Genomic DNA, 18,724 nt, shown 5'->3' with positions numbered 1-18,724 from the left:
CTGCATATATATGCCCTCATTCAGATCACCATGTAAAAATGCAGTCTTTACATCCATCTGTATGAGTTTCATATCTTCAACTGTAACCAAGTCCAAAATGGTTCTTAATGTAGTCATCTTGACTACAGGAGAGAAAATCTCATCAAAGTCAATTCCATGCTCCTGCTTGTACCCCTTTGCAACCAATCTTGCTTTGTACTTTGGTGAGGAACCAGAAGTGACCATCTTGTAAACCCATTTGCATGGAAGTGTTTTTTGCCCTTTAGGCAATTGCACCAAGTTCCAAGTGCCATTTTTCTCAAGAGATTCCATTTCTAACAACATGGCTTTATACCATTTCTTGTTGTCCTGTGTGGCCATTGCTTCCTTGAAGCAAAATTGTTTACCACAGTAGTCTGTGAACATGACATAATCAGCCACATTGCTCGCACCAGGAACAAATCTGTCAGGTTGTCTAGTAGCCCTAGACGATCTCCTAACCCAATGGTCATTGTTTGCTGGCTGTTCCTGCAAATTTTCATTTTCAGCATGCTGACTTGGCATTTTAGCTTGCAAATCAACATTAACAGCTTGCTGTCCTAGCTGTTCCTGCACATGGAGTGGCTCATTATCATGGGCAATAGCTGGTTGATAATTTCCAGCATCATTTCCTACATTTACAGGTTTATCTACAGCAAGTATTTACTGTTGAACAGCGAACACATTTTGCTGTCCCAAGGAATACAACCCTATGGACCTTCTCATTTTTTTCAGGCTGTTTATGCATGCGATCTTCCCGGAAGATAACATCATTGCTGTGTACTACTTTCCTTTTCTTAGGATTACCCTATTCGTAGCAAGGATGAAGTGCTTGACAAGTTTAAAAAATTCTTGGCATTGGCTGAAAATCATACAAATAAGACACTTAAGTATCTTCGCTCTAGTAATGGTAGGGAATATGTGTCCAAGGCCTTTCAAGCATTTTATGACAGCAAAGGGATAAAGAGGGAGCTCACTGCCCCTCATAATCCACCCCAAAATAGAGTTGCAGAGCGTATGAATTAGACCATACAGAATAAGGTCCATACGATGTTGTCTCATGTTGCATTACCCCATGGTTTTTGGGCAGAGGCTGTTATGACATCCGTTCACTTAATTAATCGGTCACTAGTCAAAGTCCTATAAATGCATTTTCCTAGGATATGGTGACGAGGGTGAAATGGGGTACCTTCCGTGTAGCATCATCGACAAAGGTAACAAAATATTTCTTTTCCCCTAAAGATAATCCTGGCATTTGACATACATCCGAATGTACTAGCTGTAGAGAAGAAGATTTCAAAGAAAGAGACTTTTTATGAGACGCTTGTGCATGTTTACCATAAATACAATGATCACAGTGCTCAAAATTAGCATAACAAAGACAAGGCAAGTAACCCAAACGAGAAAGCACTTTCATTCCTGTTTGACTCATGTGTCCCAACTGGCCATGCCACAAATAAACGCTTGGCTGCTCGGTCACGGCAACAACATGGTCATGCACACTAGATACATGAAGCGGATACAAAGTATCACTCTTGCAACCTCTGGCAATAACCCTAGATCCCTTACAAATATTCCATTTTTCATCACCAAAGGTGGTATTAAAACCATCATCATCTAGCTACCCTGTGCTAATCAAGCTATTCTTGAGCTGAGGTACATGCAGTACATGCTGAAGTATAAAGACAGAGCCATGTTGAAATTGTAACTGCACATTACTAATACCTGCAATCTCATATGCATAGTTGTTCCCAAGATGGACAACACCATCTCGACCACTTGTATAGGCGGAGAACCACTCACGATGAGGGGTGACATGAAAGGAAGCACCTGAATCGAGAATCTAGGTATGCATGTCATCATCTGTATCTGCAAGATAAGCATGTGCACCAAAGTGTGAAGAGACAAAGAGTACGTCACTCCTACTGTCACTGTCATGAGTGACTACATTCACCTCTTCAATTTTTACACTGCTCTTCTTAGGCTGAGACTGTCCTTCTTCTCTTCCTTGCTATCATCTATCTTCTTGCCTTTTCCTTTCTCTTTCTTCCATTTGTAGCAATCACGTTTAAAGTGACCCTTCTTGCCACAGTGATGACATTCAACATCTTTGCCACGTGATTTACTGCGTCCCTTGCTATCATATTTGTCCTTTTGCTATGATTTGCCCCTAGTATGCAAAGCACTGGAAGACTTACTGGATGCATTGTTCTGCCAATTCATCTCTTCCATAAGTAGAGCACTCTCTACATCAGCATACAAAAGCATTACATTAGAATTGCTCATAGCAGTCTTGAATGTATCCCAACTCTTTGGTAGAGTGCAAAGCAAGAAAGTAGCCTTAAATTCCTCATCAATCATGAACTTCAAGGCAACCAGCTGGCTGAAAATGGAGTTAAACTCACTTAAGTAAGTAGACATTGCTGTACCCTCTTTCATACACAAATCCATAAGCTTTTTCAGACAATATACTTTGCTTGCAACACTCTTCCGTGCATACAGTTCTTCCAGTTTAGTCCATATAGCATATGCAGAATCCAAACCTTCAATGTTGAACAGCAAGGCATCAGAAATCGATAGCTCTATGGTTGAGTGTGCAATCTCATTTAACTCATCCCAATCGTCTTGTTCCATATCCGCGGGCTTTGCCCCTTTGGTTTTGATCGGCTTTGCCTGCTTCTTTTGCAACAGGATATTGTAGCATTGCTTTTGCCCAACTGCAAGTTATGTGCGCCTTCAAGCTTCTTTATGTGCATTAGATTACTGCTGTCATTGCTGCCAGCCATGATTTTCAGCCCAAATGTGACAAAAAAAACCAGCAAATGCAGGCCCAAACTGTCACCCAAGTGACCAAGGTACAAACAAGTACCAACCAGCAATAAATGACCATGTAGAATCACAGATTTCAGATCTGTAAATAAATTTTCAGAAGCACCAAACCATGTGCTACAACATTATCCAATTGATTACAGCTGTTCCAAGGGCATATGCATCACATTACATGAGAAATCCCAAATTTTAGCTGCAATTTCTGTTGTGTATGTACCCACGGGCATAAAATTTGACTCGAACCATCAAAAGCCCCAAAATTTTTGTGCTCAAAGCATCAACCACACATCTGCATTTTCTCTGTCATGCATAGCACAGGGCAATTTTGCCAAAATAGAGCAATTTCAGCAAAACCCCCAAATTTTTCCAAGTGTTGATGTGGAATTCAACCTGCATGTACATAAACTGATCAAATGCTGCCCAGATTTTGCCCGAACAGCAAAAGCCCCAAATTGCATAGGGTCCAATGTGCATCAATGTCGAGAAATTGGGTAAATTTCAGCCCAATTTGTGCATATACATGAAAAGCCCCAAATGTCGGGGACAAAATGTCACAAATTCCTACAATTTCTGAGACAGATTTGCTTGTCCTGCATCAAATTCCCCAAATTTGGGAAAAGCCCCCAATTTTATGGGTCCAATGTTGAGAAATTTCACTCATATGAGCAAAATTTCAATAATTGTGGCGAAATTCCTAATTCAAATGCACACAATGTCTGCAATTTTTGATGCAGATGCCTCAATTTTGCATGAACAGTACTCAGTCTGGAGAAGCCCCAAATTTCTAGGCCAAAATTACACAAATCTGACCTTGTGTGCTTGTGCATGCGAACCTCGGTTAGAGGAAGGAGTTTGAAAAAAGTTTTTTTTTGAAGAAAAATAATTTTGGATGACGGGTCCGTTGACCCATCAGGCCTGTCCTCGCCCTGCTAGTCCAAAACAATTTTGGATGATGGGCCCGTTGACCCGTCAGGCCTGTCCTCACCCCGCTAGTCCTGTCACGCGCTAGACCGTCATGCTCTAGGCCGTCACGAGTTGACTGCTGCCTCTGCTGCCCACTTCTGTCATCAGCACTGTAGTCGTTCGTCGCTCGTCACACCCTAGCTGCCGTCCCGGGACGTCCACTGTTCGTTAGATGCCGCACTGCAACGCTTGCTTCCTGCTAGTCGCCCGTTGATCATTCGTCAGCTGCAATCACTTTGCCTACTCCCTACTAGTCAACTGCCGACTACCGATTGCTGCTCGTCGAGTCCACTTGAACTTGCTGTGGTCCACACTAGAGCTTTCTGTAGCTCACAACTTGCTCGCCCGTCCTGCTCGAACTCCGAGAGGTACGAACACCTCAACCGTAGCTCTAATACCAGTTTGTAGTGACAGGTTAGGCACGAAGATCTAGACAGTTAGTCGTTACGCGCAGTGAGAGACAAAGAGAGTGAGATAGAGCAGAGTAGAGAGAGCACGTTTTTAGGTACAATGACGAGTGTGTACTTTTAGGTTTTTAGATAGATAAGGGTGTGTTCACACCCGAGCACACTAAAAGGCACGAGGGCCTTTATTTCCAATAGAAGCATTTCACCATGCTTTAAATTTGATCTCCTTTGGTGGCGGATGATCCTTGTACTCTTGATCACTCTTCACTCCAGGGGGGTTTGTTGGGTATTTAACTTACGCCTCACTTACGCCTACGCTCACATAGGAGTGTCGGTGATTAGTAGGACACTGGGGCACTTTTTACTCTCGGTAGGAGAGGTTTTTTCCCCTAGACTTATGGTATTATTTTGTATGTGCTTATGACACACACACACGGGCACTTACCGTGTTCGGGTGTGAACACCCCCTACAATCCTAAGGTTTAAGGGTTGTACCTTGTACTTTCGGCTCACACTCTTTCAGTCTATTGCATTGGGTGTCGTGCTTCACTCTCACACTGTCTATTGTTTTCTGTGCTAAGCTTTGATCCTACCTTCCTCCCTCACAGTGGGGAGCATGAGGAGACACAGAGGCACTGCATATGGAGTCACCAAGGGTTCAGGGGGTTTGGAGAAGAGCCCTTAGGATGGTGTTTCATGGCATTGCAGACTCTATGCTTGCTACATGGGGGTTACATGAGTTGTAGATAGAGACAACTTGTGGATATGAGGATGTATAGAGGTCCTATGCATATCTTCTTTCAGGTCAGCTTGTGAGTAGGACTATCATGCCAAATTTCTCATTGACAGTGTGGACTTAGGGACATCATCATAGATGGGAGCTCATAGCTAACATTAGGTTGGGAAATGTGGATAACTAGATGTAGCTAGGTTATCAAATTTCAGATATATCTATTGTAGAGATTCTCTCTATGACACCTGCTCATGGAGGACCATGGCAGCCCAGCATACACTGGATTTTTCAAGAGATTGGGACCATGGACTTAGGGAGGATCTTTGAGGTCAAATTCACGGATGCCATTATCAGAGCATGGAGATCTGTATTACCAGGGCTTCACTAGCTACCCTTCAGTACAACTGAAGAGAAGAGAAGACGACATCTTCTCTTCAATCACTTTTTGAGATTAGAATCTGGCCACACTCTTGGATAGAGGACATACTTATCATGGGGGAGATTCTCTTCACATGTTGCTCTATCAGTGGGAGATTGGTTTGCATTCCAGCAGTTACCACAAGAGGCTTAGAGACACAGACTACAGGGCCTTAGGGAAGCCAGAGTTATGATGGAGGCTGTGACAGAGGGAGTTCCACCATGTTGGCAGATAGATATAGATACCTCTCGAACTTGGATTGGTCTCTTCCCTAGAGGGGACATTTTTCTAGCAATCTTTGTGACTTGCAAAGACATGACATTTACTGTTATGGTTTGAGGAGGATGGTTGTCTCCAGCGAGAGGATTTTGACCAAATAGCATTCACTGGATGCTCCAAACAGAGGATTAGAGTAGTGGCTCACTTTGAGAGAAAGCGGCACATTGACCTAGACCCAGTGACCTGTTTGATAGATGGATGGAGATATTTCACATCCAAAGATATGCTACCTATATTAGAAAAAAATCAAATGCACCCTGGCCTTTTGGCAGCATGCCTCCCTACGAATATGGACAACCAATTGAGATCGAGGTCACCTAGCCACTTGAGTACATACCCATATGTATCCAAAACACTACCTTGTCTGTATCAATCTGTTATGCAAAATCAAAACTAAGGCATTCCTTATCATCCAAAAATGCCAAAAAGCTAACAAGCAGTGGAAGTGAACGAGCATCTATAGGTGTCTACATATGTATACATATTGTAGATTTGAAGCAATGCATGAAAATGACAATTCATTGTAGCATCACATCCAAAGAGATGTTCCCTATATTAGAAAAGAATCAAATGCACATTGGCCTTTTGGCAGCATGCAGGCCTGCTGCCCCTACGAATACAGACAACCAATTCAGATCGAGGTCACCTAGCCACTTGTGTACCTACCCATACGTATCCAAAGCACTACCTTGTCTGTATGAATCTGTTACACAAAATCAGAACTAAGGCATTCCTTATCATCCAAAAATGCCAGAAAGCTAACCAGTAGAAGAAGCGAACGAGCATCTGATGAACCTCAATCCTTTTCCTTGATGGATCCAAGGTTCTAGTGGTTAACCTACTGTGGAAATGTGATGCCAAAACACAAGCCACGGGACACTATTATCAATTCTTTATGCATTATGCTATCCTTCCTTCAATGTTCATCTTGTTCTTAATGACTATCTTTTGAACTACTAACACAAATTAGTTCCTCAGAAAGGATCCTGAAATTTTGCAACCAACTCCTAGGAAAGCCCATCTTAACTTGTCCATTTCCTATTTATTGACTATGCATCATCAATCACACATTTCTCTTTGACTAACATGTTATTTATTTATTTATTTATATTTTTGTAGACAAAGAGAGGGATGAGCCAAATCTGCTTGAAAATATGGACATTTTAATAGTCTGACTGGTTGACAATGTTCCTGTGAAACTAATAATCAGTTGTAAACAGGGAAGATACATTCCACATAGCAGCACATCCTAAAAGATTGTGTGTGTCTACATCCCAAATTCTGAGTTAAGAAAAAGACATGCACTTCAAGTCATCTTTTAGAGTTGATCACTATCAAGTTTACTAGATTCTGGTTTCATATGTAAATTCCTCAGTGAATGCATTGGCTTTTAAGTTTCTTTCCTTTATTGAGATTTTGTCTGCTCCCTAGCATCATTCACACATTCAACTAAAATATAGTTTGTCTGCCTTGTCTTTTTCAAAAGATGAATATCTCTCACCTACTCAGCTTTGAAAGCAGAAACACTTTTTATACTTTTATGTGAACAAGCAGCAGTGTCTAGCAATGTAGCTCAAGCTCCTACAATGGTTTGCATTTAGCAAGACTGTTGTCAACCAACTCCATTGGTGAATGTAGATCCAATATGTTGAGGTCTTAGAGTCTCACCCAAAGCTCAAACTTCTGGAAGATGAAACAAATGAAATAATGGAGTTGACATACCTCTTCCACAAACTCTTGCTGTTTTCTCCTTGAAGAAAGTTTTCCAAGGCGAGTAGCTGCACTATACACCACTGTTTCTCTTATGGTCATATATGGTATGTAGGCATCAATCTTATCCACATAACCCATGATGTGTCCAAAATCTTTTTGATTCTTTGGGTAACTATTCACAAGGATTTGCCCTCCTATCCGCTCACTTAAGACTTTCCGACCTGTGCATTACATAAAGTCAAGCAGGACTAGAGCCTCTTTAAGGTAACATGAATAGTTTTTACTTTTGGAGATTTTACAAAAAACAGAACCATTAGCACACACTAAAAGGTAATATTACAATAAGAACAAATACACACCCGCACATATACACATGCGTGTCACCATATGTGTGTATGTGCACGTGTGTGTGCTACGTCTGAAGCTCGATGCGCTGTTGGTCTTGTCATCTGGCACTGCTGGTTCTTCCCTGCTGCTGATCTTCCTGTCCTGTGCTGTTGTTTGGGTCCTGCTACTGGTTGTACAGGCCCCTTTAGGGGCTCTTAGGATGCATGTGAAGACTAGTGCTCTTCCACCCTGCCCTCTTGGCTGCTTTGACAGGTCTCCTACTTTGGGAAGCAAAGATTCTACCTCTTGGCTTTGCATCGGCATATCTAAAATTCTGCTGCAGCAGCATGCTATCCTGCAAGACTTCTGCTGCTCATCATCTGCATTTGCTTCTTCATGAACTTCTTCAATTTCAGCTGAATTTGGGTTCTCAGGATCCTACCATTGTGTATAGTCATAGGGACTAATTCTTTGGTGTATAGTTATAGGGACTAATTCTTTGGATCCCAAAACAAGGCAAGTGAATACTGTGAACCAAACAGACATGGATGCAAAGTTCATCTTTGATACTTTTCAGGAGGATTTCAGCAAAGTCATTAAACATGGTGAAAACCAGTTCCTTTGGTCAGATACAAGTTGAAATTACCTGAGATCGTTGATCCAATCAGAAAATTGTCACAGAAATCAGTCATTATCTTTTTTCCTAGGGAAGCTACCATCGGCCAACTATGTTGCTCAATGGATTAAACCCTTACAGGGTGCCAAATTTATTGAAGGTGTATATTTTGCTTCATGTGGTTTCTATGACGTATACCTCACAAAAACGAATATAAACAAAGATTGCTAGAGCTTTCTCCTGTTTACTTTGGAAAAGAAATGGCTCATGTATCATCTTGGTCACCAAACAAAGATCATCAAAGCTGCTCAGACATAGATGTTCAACATGGGTTGAGGTAGTCAATTTCCTTGACTACATGAGAGTGGAATTACTAGGATTTGTAGCCTCCTTAGGACAAGTCATATGTTCCCCTCCTGCATGCCACTGAAACAGATATTGTCTGTTGTGGGATACAGATAAACCAGCACCATTTTCCGTTGCAGTGGAAGTGGAAGGTGCAGGTTTGGGAGAGAAATATTTTGAGTTAAAATGAGGAGTATTTTCAGGGCCATCATTTGCATATCATAAATATGGACATTTTGCCAATGAATGTCCCATTGGTTACATTATCTGCCAACCAATGTTCTTCCTAAAAATAATGCGCAACCTCTTGTGCGACAACCAGTCTACTGAATAAGGGGATTGTTGATAAAGTTCCAGGTTAAGGCTGTGAAATTAGTGAATCTGCCTCTTATGCAATGAGCTAGCTCTTTGAAAAGTCAAGAAAAAGGCAAAGGAAAAAAAAAAGGGATCAAGATAGGGGTGATCAGGATGGTTGGTAGCAGCGTAAGAAAGTAATTGCACTTGAACAGAGCCTGATTAGTCCAGAAATTGGAGTGCTAATGTTCCTTCTCAGGAACGACTTCTAATTCAAATGAAAATAGTTTGCTTCTTGGTTATGGGCTGATGTCCTGAAAAAGGGTTTTCATGGTTATGAAGTGGATGATTTAAAACAACATGTATAGTCAATATGCAAGAGGTACCGAGGCTACAGTAGAGACTGATGTTGTTTTGTTCTCACTTGCATATGCCCTGGTCAGCATGGTTTTTTGTGGACAGTCTCTTTAAAGTGGCAATGCTTGTCAGACATGATCTACAATCAGTAGTGGCTTGTGAATCATGATGACCCACAAGGTCAAATGGCTGGTTGTATCTATTCCTGAGACACAGACACTGCGTTGGGAGAAGAGAGGGCTCTGCCCTAGGCAGAAACAGACGTGCTGTCCGGGCAGTCTTCAGCGCACCCTCTGAGCACCCCTATACAGAGCCTGCAGTCTCTAATTCACGACTTGCATGAGCAACTTATGAATGTAGATGAGTATTACTCAAATGCGCAGTTAATAGCTACTACCTTGAATTCATTGCCGCCCTTGTACTTCGCCTTTCATACAACCTTGAACCTCACCATGAGGATTTCCCCACAGCCACTTACTTTCCTTTAGTTGGTTAGTTTTCTCTTAGAGGAAAGCAAACAAGAAAGAATAGAGGTGTGGATGTCATAGCCTCTGAGCAGGCTTTTATGGTGCGGAGCATTTGTCACAACTCTCAGACATCAGGTGCTTCACAGAATAGCAAAAGACAGGGCGGCACGCAAACCAAGAAGGACAAGTGTCACTATTGCAAAATGCTAGGACACTACATCACTGCATGTAGAAAGCGCATAGCCAAGGAGAAGAAGAGGGCGTCAAGGATGTAGTTTTTTGACAATGGTGCTTCTAGGTACATCACATCTTGTAGAGATTTGTTTTCTTCTTTTATTGCAGTCTCTGAAACTGGTCTATGACTCACATAAAGCAGTAGTTCCTTCAATTAACACCTAGTCTTTTCACACACACACACAAACAGAGACCTCACTCCCTCGCTCAACAACAGATTGGCCCCGAAGACCGGCACCCGTCTCGGTATTTCTTTTTAAATTAAAAGATGAAAGTTATAAAAATGAAATGTTCCAAAATACATAACCTGTGAATAGTTGGTTTTCATATTTTCTGAGTAAATCCCAGTTGCATAAGGACAATACAACATGACCAGAACAACGTCTCTTTTAGGAAAGCATTTTCTGTGACCATAACTCAATGATTCATGTGCACAATTGCAGTCTGCAGAACTTTGTATTTACTATTCTTACTATCCAACATATCTAGAACAACATCCCTTTTAGGAAAACATTTTTTGTGACCATAACTCAATGATTCATGTGCAGAATTGCAGTCTGCAGAACTCTGTATTTACTGTTTTTATTGTCTAACATATCCAGAACAACATCCCTTTTATCTTGGCACCATTCCAGCAGTAAAACAGTCCCACAAACAGCACTAAATCAGAGCTGAAAAACCCTGTTCCTGTGTAGCATGGTCATCACTTTCTTTAGTTTCTGCATTGGAGAAGCCAACAGCTGCTCCTAAACCTAGACAGTGAGGAGCCTCAGCAGAAGTGCAAAGAAAACACAGAACTGTACCTTCGATGGAATCAACCCATCATGCAGAGCATTTCCTCTGAGAATAGAGAGAGTGTTGACCAGAGGGAGTAAGCTTTACCTCCGTACATGAGTCAAAGACGAAGAAGTACTCTCCATAGCTGATAAACTTGTAGCAATTTGCCCTTAGCTCCTCAAAACTTTTCTCTCAGATCTGCCCCTCATACCTATTACATTTTTTTAAAATGCTCTTTCTCTCTCTCTCTCTCTCTCTCTCTCTCTCTCTCTCTCTCTCTTTTGGGAATTCGTGCCACATGGCATACATGTAATAATTTGCCCGTTTAAACCTTCCGGTCTGAAATTCTCCATGACCAGTGCAAAATTTGACCTCGGCACAGACTAGAGAATTAATCCTCATAAAAAAATGAAGATAATGATGCGAACAGATTCTAGGGTCCAAAAATAGTAACTCAAATTTTAGGGATGGTGACCCTTGCATTCCTCAGGTTGTTCTGAGTAACTTTTATCATTGCAACCACATCAAAAAGTGTAATGTGGCTCAGTTACGGTGACTTTTATTCCGTGAGCATTCTTACATGTGCATCTTCTGTCTTGGCCAGACTCATTGTCCTGCGTCATCTCTAATGGCTAAGCACACAGTTCCAAACCACTGACATTCTATTCTTCAGTGCCCATTCAATATGGAACCGGTCTTAAGGCTCAAACAAACCATTAGTCCAATTTGTTCCAATGGCTGCCTCTTCTGGCCATGCAAAGATCCCGGCTTAATCCAAGAGAACTCTCCGGGTAAAAAGCAACAGTAACTAAAGAAAAGAAAAACAAAATATTTATATAAGTAAATAAGGAAAGCAATTGCAAAAAGTATCACCACCTGGTCATATACCCGCCTCTTGAAAGAAGCAAGTGACCTCGATTGCGTGCCACACATGCTAACAGATGACACAGGACGATAACAAGGTTCTCTATGTTATTAGTGCCATCGCATGTATCACTTGCTAATAGATGACACGGAGCAATGGTAGGAGTTTCCCCACTACCATTTGTGTCATTATAAGTTCAAGTCTCACATAGGTGGAGCATCACATACTGTATCCAACTATGATTACTAGGAGCCTTTCTAATATACATGTTTCCAGATGCAACACAGGGCGATAGCACGTATCTCCGAACTACTAGTGTCACAACATGTATAATTATTCAACTGAAATGTAACAAATGCAACTTCAAAGCAATGAGATTTTATTCAATGATACACATGTTACTGCAAAGAGTAAACCATACATTGTGCATTATTCAATGACATGCAGTATTCAATTGTACAATAGAGAATGTACATTGCTTCAAAAAGCATTCTAAGTCACTATAGATTCTAGTAAGACAGCTTCTCGGTAAAGTTGCAATAAGTGAGGCGAATTTGCCAATTCAGTCTCTTCCATCCATTTGGCATCCATTGGTGTATAGTTCTTGAACTTTACCAATTTTTTTAAAAACAACTCTATCTTTTACTTTCCTATTCTTATGTACTAGGATCTGCTAAGGAACTAGAATCTCATCTAATTCCTCTGCTTCAAGCTGTTCCTGTTGAACCATATCTTCTGGCATTTCACCAATAAAAGGCCTCAATGGGCTCACATAGAATGCATTATGAATTTTCCAATTCTCTGGTAATTTCAGCCTATATGCCATGTCATTGATCTTCTCTGAGACTTGAAAAGGGCCATAGTAATGCATACTCAGCTTTGGAAACAAACGTTCCTTGCCCTTTTGTTTTCTCAAACGTGCCTTTTTAAAATGCAATAAGACCTAGTCATCCTTTTTGAACAAGAGTTCCTGACGATGACTATTAGCAGCTCTTTTCTGTTTAGCTTGTGACTTTTCTAAAGCATACTTGACCTTTTTATATGCTTCTTCCCAATCTTTTACATAACGATCTGCTTCAAAAATGTTATCTTTTGTCTGCAAAATGGGAGACAATTTCTTTCCACCTTCCACTATCTCAAAAGGTGCTTTGACAGTAGATGAGTGCACTGTATTATTGTATGCATACTCAACCAATGGAAAGTAGTGTACCCAAGAAGTCTTATGATCTGAAACATAACACTTCAGTAGATCTAAAACAATCGAATTTGCTTCTTCAGATTGTCCATCGGTTTGTGGATGGAAAGAAGATGAAAATTTCAGCGTAGTGCCCATGTTTTCAAACAATGCTTTCCAAAACAAGCTAGTCATTCTTGGGTCTCTATCACTCACACTTGACCGTGGCATTCCATGGTACTTCAAGATATTTTGCATAAATATCTTTACCATGTGTTCTGACTTAACCTTTTTCCTTACATGAATGAAATGTGCCTGTTTGTTGAATCTGCAAATGATAGTCCAGATTCCATCATTCCCTGAAGAAGTTCAGGGAAGATAAAAAATGAAATCCATGGCAATACTTTCCCATGGCCTTTCTGGAATAGGCAGTGGTTGCAATAACCTTGGTGCCTTCTGTCTATCAAATTTGACCTTTTGGCATACAAGGCAAGATTTGACATATGCATCAACATTAGATCTCAAGGCTAGCCAATAGAAGAAAGTCTCTACCGCTTTGACTGTAGTATCAATACCACGATGACCTGCATACGGTGGAGCATGACTTTCTAATAAAACTTTTGGCCTTAGCTGTTTTGTAATGCATAGTCTTCCATGCATCGTGATAAAGCCTTCTTTGAACACATAATGATCATTATGTTGGTCATTGATCAACTGTTCATAGATTTTCGAGGAATCTTCGTCATCTGCATACTGCTCTTTTATATCATCCAATTCATGGTGATAAGAAATTAAAATAGTTGACACTTGTGGTTTGCAAGATAAAGCATTTGCAACTACATTCTTATTGCCTTTCACATGCACTATCTGAAAATGAAACATAGATAGGAACTTTGCCCAATGCATGTGTTTCTCTGACAATTTAGCCTGTGTGAGAAAGTATCTAAGTGTTTGATGATCTGTTTGCACTACAAAATCAGCACCAAGCAAATAGTGCTTCCAACTAGAAAGTGCATGGATCACAGCCAATAACTCTTTCTCATAAATTTGGTAAGTCCTTTCAACAACAGAAAGTACTCTACTCTCATATACCACAACTCGGCCATTCTGCATTAATACAACACCAATGTTGTTTCCACATGCATTGCACTGCATTACGAATGGCTTAGACAGATCTGGCAAAATAAGTACTAGATCAGTAGTCATTTTCCCCTTCAAACATCTAAATGCTGATTTCTCTTTGTCAATCTATTGCCATTTGACATCCTTCTTTTCAAGTGCATGTAAAGGAGAAGCAATCTCTGCAAAGTGTCTTACAAATCTGCTGTAGTAAGAGTATAGGCCAAGGAAACTGCGGACATCATGAACGGTTTTCAAGTCTGGCCAAGAGACAATTACTTATTCTTCTTGCCAAGATCCTACTTAAGCTGAGAATCCTTCTTTTCAGTGCCTTTAAAGCTGTTAGCTTTTCCTTTCAACAATCCATTTTCCATACCAACATTTTCAATTAATAGTACCATATTTGTAATCCTAGTCTTGGTATAATAATCCCTAATGGCTTCGGGCAAACTGCAACAATACTTTTCAATTTGTTCTGACAGGGGCACTGTCTTGTAAGAACTCACAGGCAAAAGTGCTTCCCATAATTTCTTATTGTACTCTTCTAAATCCGCACAATTTTCCGCGTCCAATTTATGCCATGCAGTCATGACATCTACTTCAAATGTGTTAATTAACCATGAGGCTGCAAATAACTGTTTGAAATGGACCCAAGTGGCAGGTGCATATCCTTGCATCAACAATATGTTCCACCATTGCAAAGCATTACCTTTTAAAAAAGTTTCAACCTTCCGCACCTTGAAAGTCTTAGTAAAATTCCCTCCAGTGTAAGCTACATCAAATTGCTGTATAAATGTCAAAGCTTTCAGCTTATCTTGCATACCACTGAAGGTTTCAAAATTTAATGCCTGACCACCCACTTTATAGTCTTTAGGCTTTGCACTTTTTGGTGCAAGGTTGTCATAGACAGGTGGCTGTAAAAAGGGGAGTCCCTTAGGCGCATTATCAACATTCATTTCACCTATCTTAGCTGCCATATGCCCACTAGGCTGAAAAAAACCAGCCGCTGCATTTTGTACTCCAGGCATCAAATAAGAACTCTGCAAAGTTTGATAACCAGGTTGTAGACCAATATTAGCATAAAGTGGGTTCACTGCCTCAATAGGCATCATTCTTGGTGGCCCTCTGGGCAAGTATCCTTGATAACTAGTGGGTAATCCAGCCATTGCTTGAAAAACTGACCCACCACCAAAGTAACTAGGATAATTAGCAAACTAAGGAGGAATAGTCTGTTGTGCCACTTGTGCATAACTGCCTTGACCATTTACTCCCTGATCCTGTGCTTGTGCTTCTTGTTGCACTAGACCTGTCTCCATGTTTGGTGTCTTTTCCACATGCAAATTTTTGCATTCGAGGATTCTTTACAAGCTGTTCGAAAGAGCCAACCATACTGAGGAGTTGTGCCATAAACAAGTCGTGTTCTTGCTCCTCATCCTGTGGTTCAATGTCGGTTCTAGAAGGTGCTGACACCTGTGCACCAATACTCTCTTCGGTGTTTATGAGCAGAAGAAGAACTCTTTTCTTCATGAGGGAGTTTTCCTTTGCCTTTGTCCATGTCTGCAATCTCTCTAGTCCTGTAATATTTGTAAAACCTGTGTGTATGGCCTTTTCACCCAAAACTGTCCAAGCTTAAATTCTTACAGAAAAGAATTCAAATCCAGGGAATAGAACCATGAAACCTGTCTATGACTCACATAAAGCGGTAGTTCCTTCAATTAACACCTGGTCTTTTCACACACACACACACACACACACACACACACACACACACACACACAGACCTCACTCCCTTGCTCAACAACAGATTGGCCTTGAAGACTGGCGACCCTCTCGGTATTTCTTTTTCAATTAAAAGATGGAAAGTTACAAAAATGAAATATTCCAAAATACATAACATGTGAATAGTTGCTTTTCATATTTTCTGAGTAAATCCCAGCTGCATAAGGACAGTACAACATGATCACAACATCATCCCTTTTAGAAAAGCATTTTCTGTGACCATAACTCAATAATTCATGTGCACAATTGCAGTCTGCAGAACTCTGTATTTACTGTTCTTACTGTCCAACATATCCAGAACAACATCCCTTTCAGGAAAGCATTTTCTGTGACCATAACTCAATGATTCATGTGCAGAATTGCAGTCTGCAAAACTCTATATTTACTATTTTAACTGTCCAACATATCTAGAACAACATCCCTTTTACCTTGGCATCATTCCAGCAATAAAAAAATCCCACAAATAGCACTAAATCAGAGCTGAAAAACCCTGTTCCTGTGTGGCATGGTCATCACTTTCTTTAGTTGCTGCATTGGAGAAGCCAACAGTTGCTCCTGAACCTGAACAGTGAGGCTCTTGCCTCAGCATAAGTGCAAAGAAAACACAAAACTGTACCTTCGATGGAATCAGCCCATCATGCAGAGCATTTCCTCTGAGAATAGCGAGAGAGTTGACCAAAGGGAGCAAGCTCTACCTTCGTACATGAGTCAGAGACGAAGTAGTACTCTCCATAGCTGATAAACTTGTAACAATTTGCCCTCAGCTCCTCAAAACTTTTCTCTTAGATCTGCCCCTCATGCCTATTACGTTTTTTTAAAATGCTCTCTCTCTCTCTCTCTCTCTCTCTCTCTCTCTCTCTCTCTCTTTTGGGAATTTGTGCCACATGGCATACATGTAACAATTTTCCCGTTTAAACCTTCTGGTCTAAAATTCTCCATGATTGGTGCAAAATTTGACCTTGGCACAGACTAGAGAATTAATCCTCATGCAAAAACGAAGATAATGACGCGAACAGATTCTGGGGTCCAAAAATAGTAACTCCTTAAATTTTAGGGATGATGACCCCTGCATTCCTCAGGTTGTTCTGAGCAACTTTTATCATTGCAACCACATCAAAAAGTGTAATGTGGCTCAGTTACGGTGAATTTTATTCAGTGAGCATTCTTACATGTGCATCTTCTATCTTGGCTAGGCTCATTGTCCTGCGCCATCTCTAATGGCTAAGCACACAGTCCCAAACCACTGGCATTCTATTCTTCAGTGCCCATTCAATATGGAATCGGTCCTAAGGCTCAAATAAACCATTAGTCCAATTTGTTCCAATGGCTGCCTCTTCTAGCCATGCAAAGATCCCGTCTTAATCCAAGAGAACTTAGGGGGTAAAAAGCAACAGCAACTAAAGAAAAGAAAAATAAAATATTTATATAAGTAAGTAAGGAAAGCAACTGCAAAAAGTATCACCACGTGGTGACAGCCTCGGTTGGCCAGTCTGTACCATATGCCAACAATGCATCATACGCTATGAGAGGCATTGGGGAGATTGTGTTGACCATTATTGATGGCTCTATTTTCCGCTTGCAAGATACCTTGTTTGTGCCAGACATAAAGAGGAATTTGTTATCTATTTCTTCTTTGGCAAGTTGGCAAGGTGTGGATTGCAGATCACCTTTGATGATGATAGATGTATGGTCAGAGATAAGGAACACATGACTTTGGTTTTGATTGGCACTCTATGTCATGGGTTATATGAGTTGGATGCTTTTTCAGTTGATCAGTCAGCCTATCTAGCGTCCACTCTCACTCCTATTGTGTCACAAGCGGAGTTATGGCATGCTCGCATGGGGTATGTAAACTATGGTAGCTTGATGTTTATGCAACGTACACAGATGCTTGATGGTTTACCTCTCTTGGAGAGACCTCCTGAGTAGATATGCAAGGGATGTATTTTGGAAAAAATGCATCGTTTTTCATTTCCTCATGATGTTGCTTTTAGAGCAACTGCCAGATTACAGATTGTGCACTTGGATGTATGTGGCCCTATGTAGACAAAGTCATTGGGTGGCTGTTACTATTTTGTCACTTTCATTGATGACTTTACTAATTTTGATTGGATCTACTCTTCGGTGAAAGAGTCAGAAGTATATGATACATTTTTGGCTTTTTTAGCACTTGCTGAAAATAAATATGACTCTAGGGTAAAGACTCTCCATTCGGACCGAGAGGGGGAGTGGGGGGGAAGGGGAATACATGTCTTCTATGCTGAATTTTTTTTTGAAGTAGAAAGGCATTGTTCATTAGTATACTACTGCTTATACTCCATAGCAGAATGGGGTTGTAGAATGCGATCCGAACACTTGGTCTGCAAGTTGGAAGCAAGCTGCTTGAGCTTGGTATGCAAAGATAACTACCTTTTTATGTAGCCAAGGGTTCATAAATAGCTCATCAGAGTCTACACTTTACGTACGTAAAGAGGGGGGATCCTTGCTGGTCATATGTCTATATGTTGATGATCTTTTGCTTACAAGGACACATGCTGAACCGATTTCAGCATTCAAACAAAATTTGCAGCAAACTTTTGAGATGTTAAATTTGGGGCCTTTGCACTATTACTTGGGCATTCAGTTTATTCATGATGCTAGAGGCATTCGATTGTCACAGTCTAGATACATTAGTAGGCTTCTTGAGAGGTTTGGTTTACAGGATTGCAAGCCAATTTGTAAGCCAATCGAACGAGGACTAAAGCTGTCATTGCATTATGACGGTGACTTGTTTGATATCCATACATATGCTCTAGCAATTGGATGTCTTATTTACTTATGCAACACAAGGCTAGACATACAGTTTGTAGTTTCAACCCTAAGCAGATATATGCATCAGCTACGCATGTCACATTGGCAAGCTATCAAGTATGTTTTCCGTTACTTGCAGGGTACTAGGACTCTTGGATTGCTTTATGCCAAGGGGGGACCATTGCACTTACATGCTAACAGTGATTTTGATTGGGTTGGT

General features: G+C 40.8%; 1 protein-coding gene across 1 annotated transcript in view; it reads right to left on the bottom strand.

Annotated features, from left to right (window-relative positions):
- Nucleotides 1–18,724, bottom strand: part of LOC148029630 (ABC transporter G family member 35-like) — a 250,697-nt gene that overhangs the window by 13,928 nt on the left and 218,045 nt on the right. The window contains exon 12 of the mRNA XM_087685869.1: nt 7,370–7,581. Within this exon, the coding sequence (XP_087541995.1) occupies nt 7,370–7,581 (212 nt within the window). The remainder of the gene's footprint in view (nt 1–7,369; nt 7,582–18,724) is intronic.

The sequence above is a fragment of the Lygodium microphyllum genome, chromosome 10, assembly GCF_053477565.2.
Source record: "Lygodium microphyllum isolate KBCC chromosome 10, Lygodium_microphyllum_v1.1.10, whole genome shotgun sequence".
NCBI lineage: Eukaryota > Viridiplantae > Streptophyta > Polypodiopsida > Schizaeales > Lygodiaceae > Lygodium > Lygodium microphyllum.
This window is presented reverse-complemented; position numbering and strand designations above follow the sequence as displayed.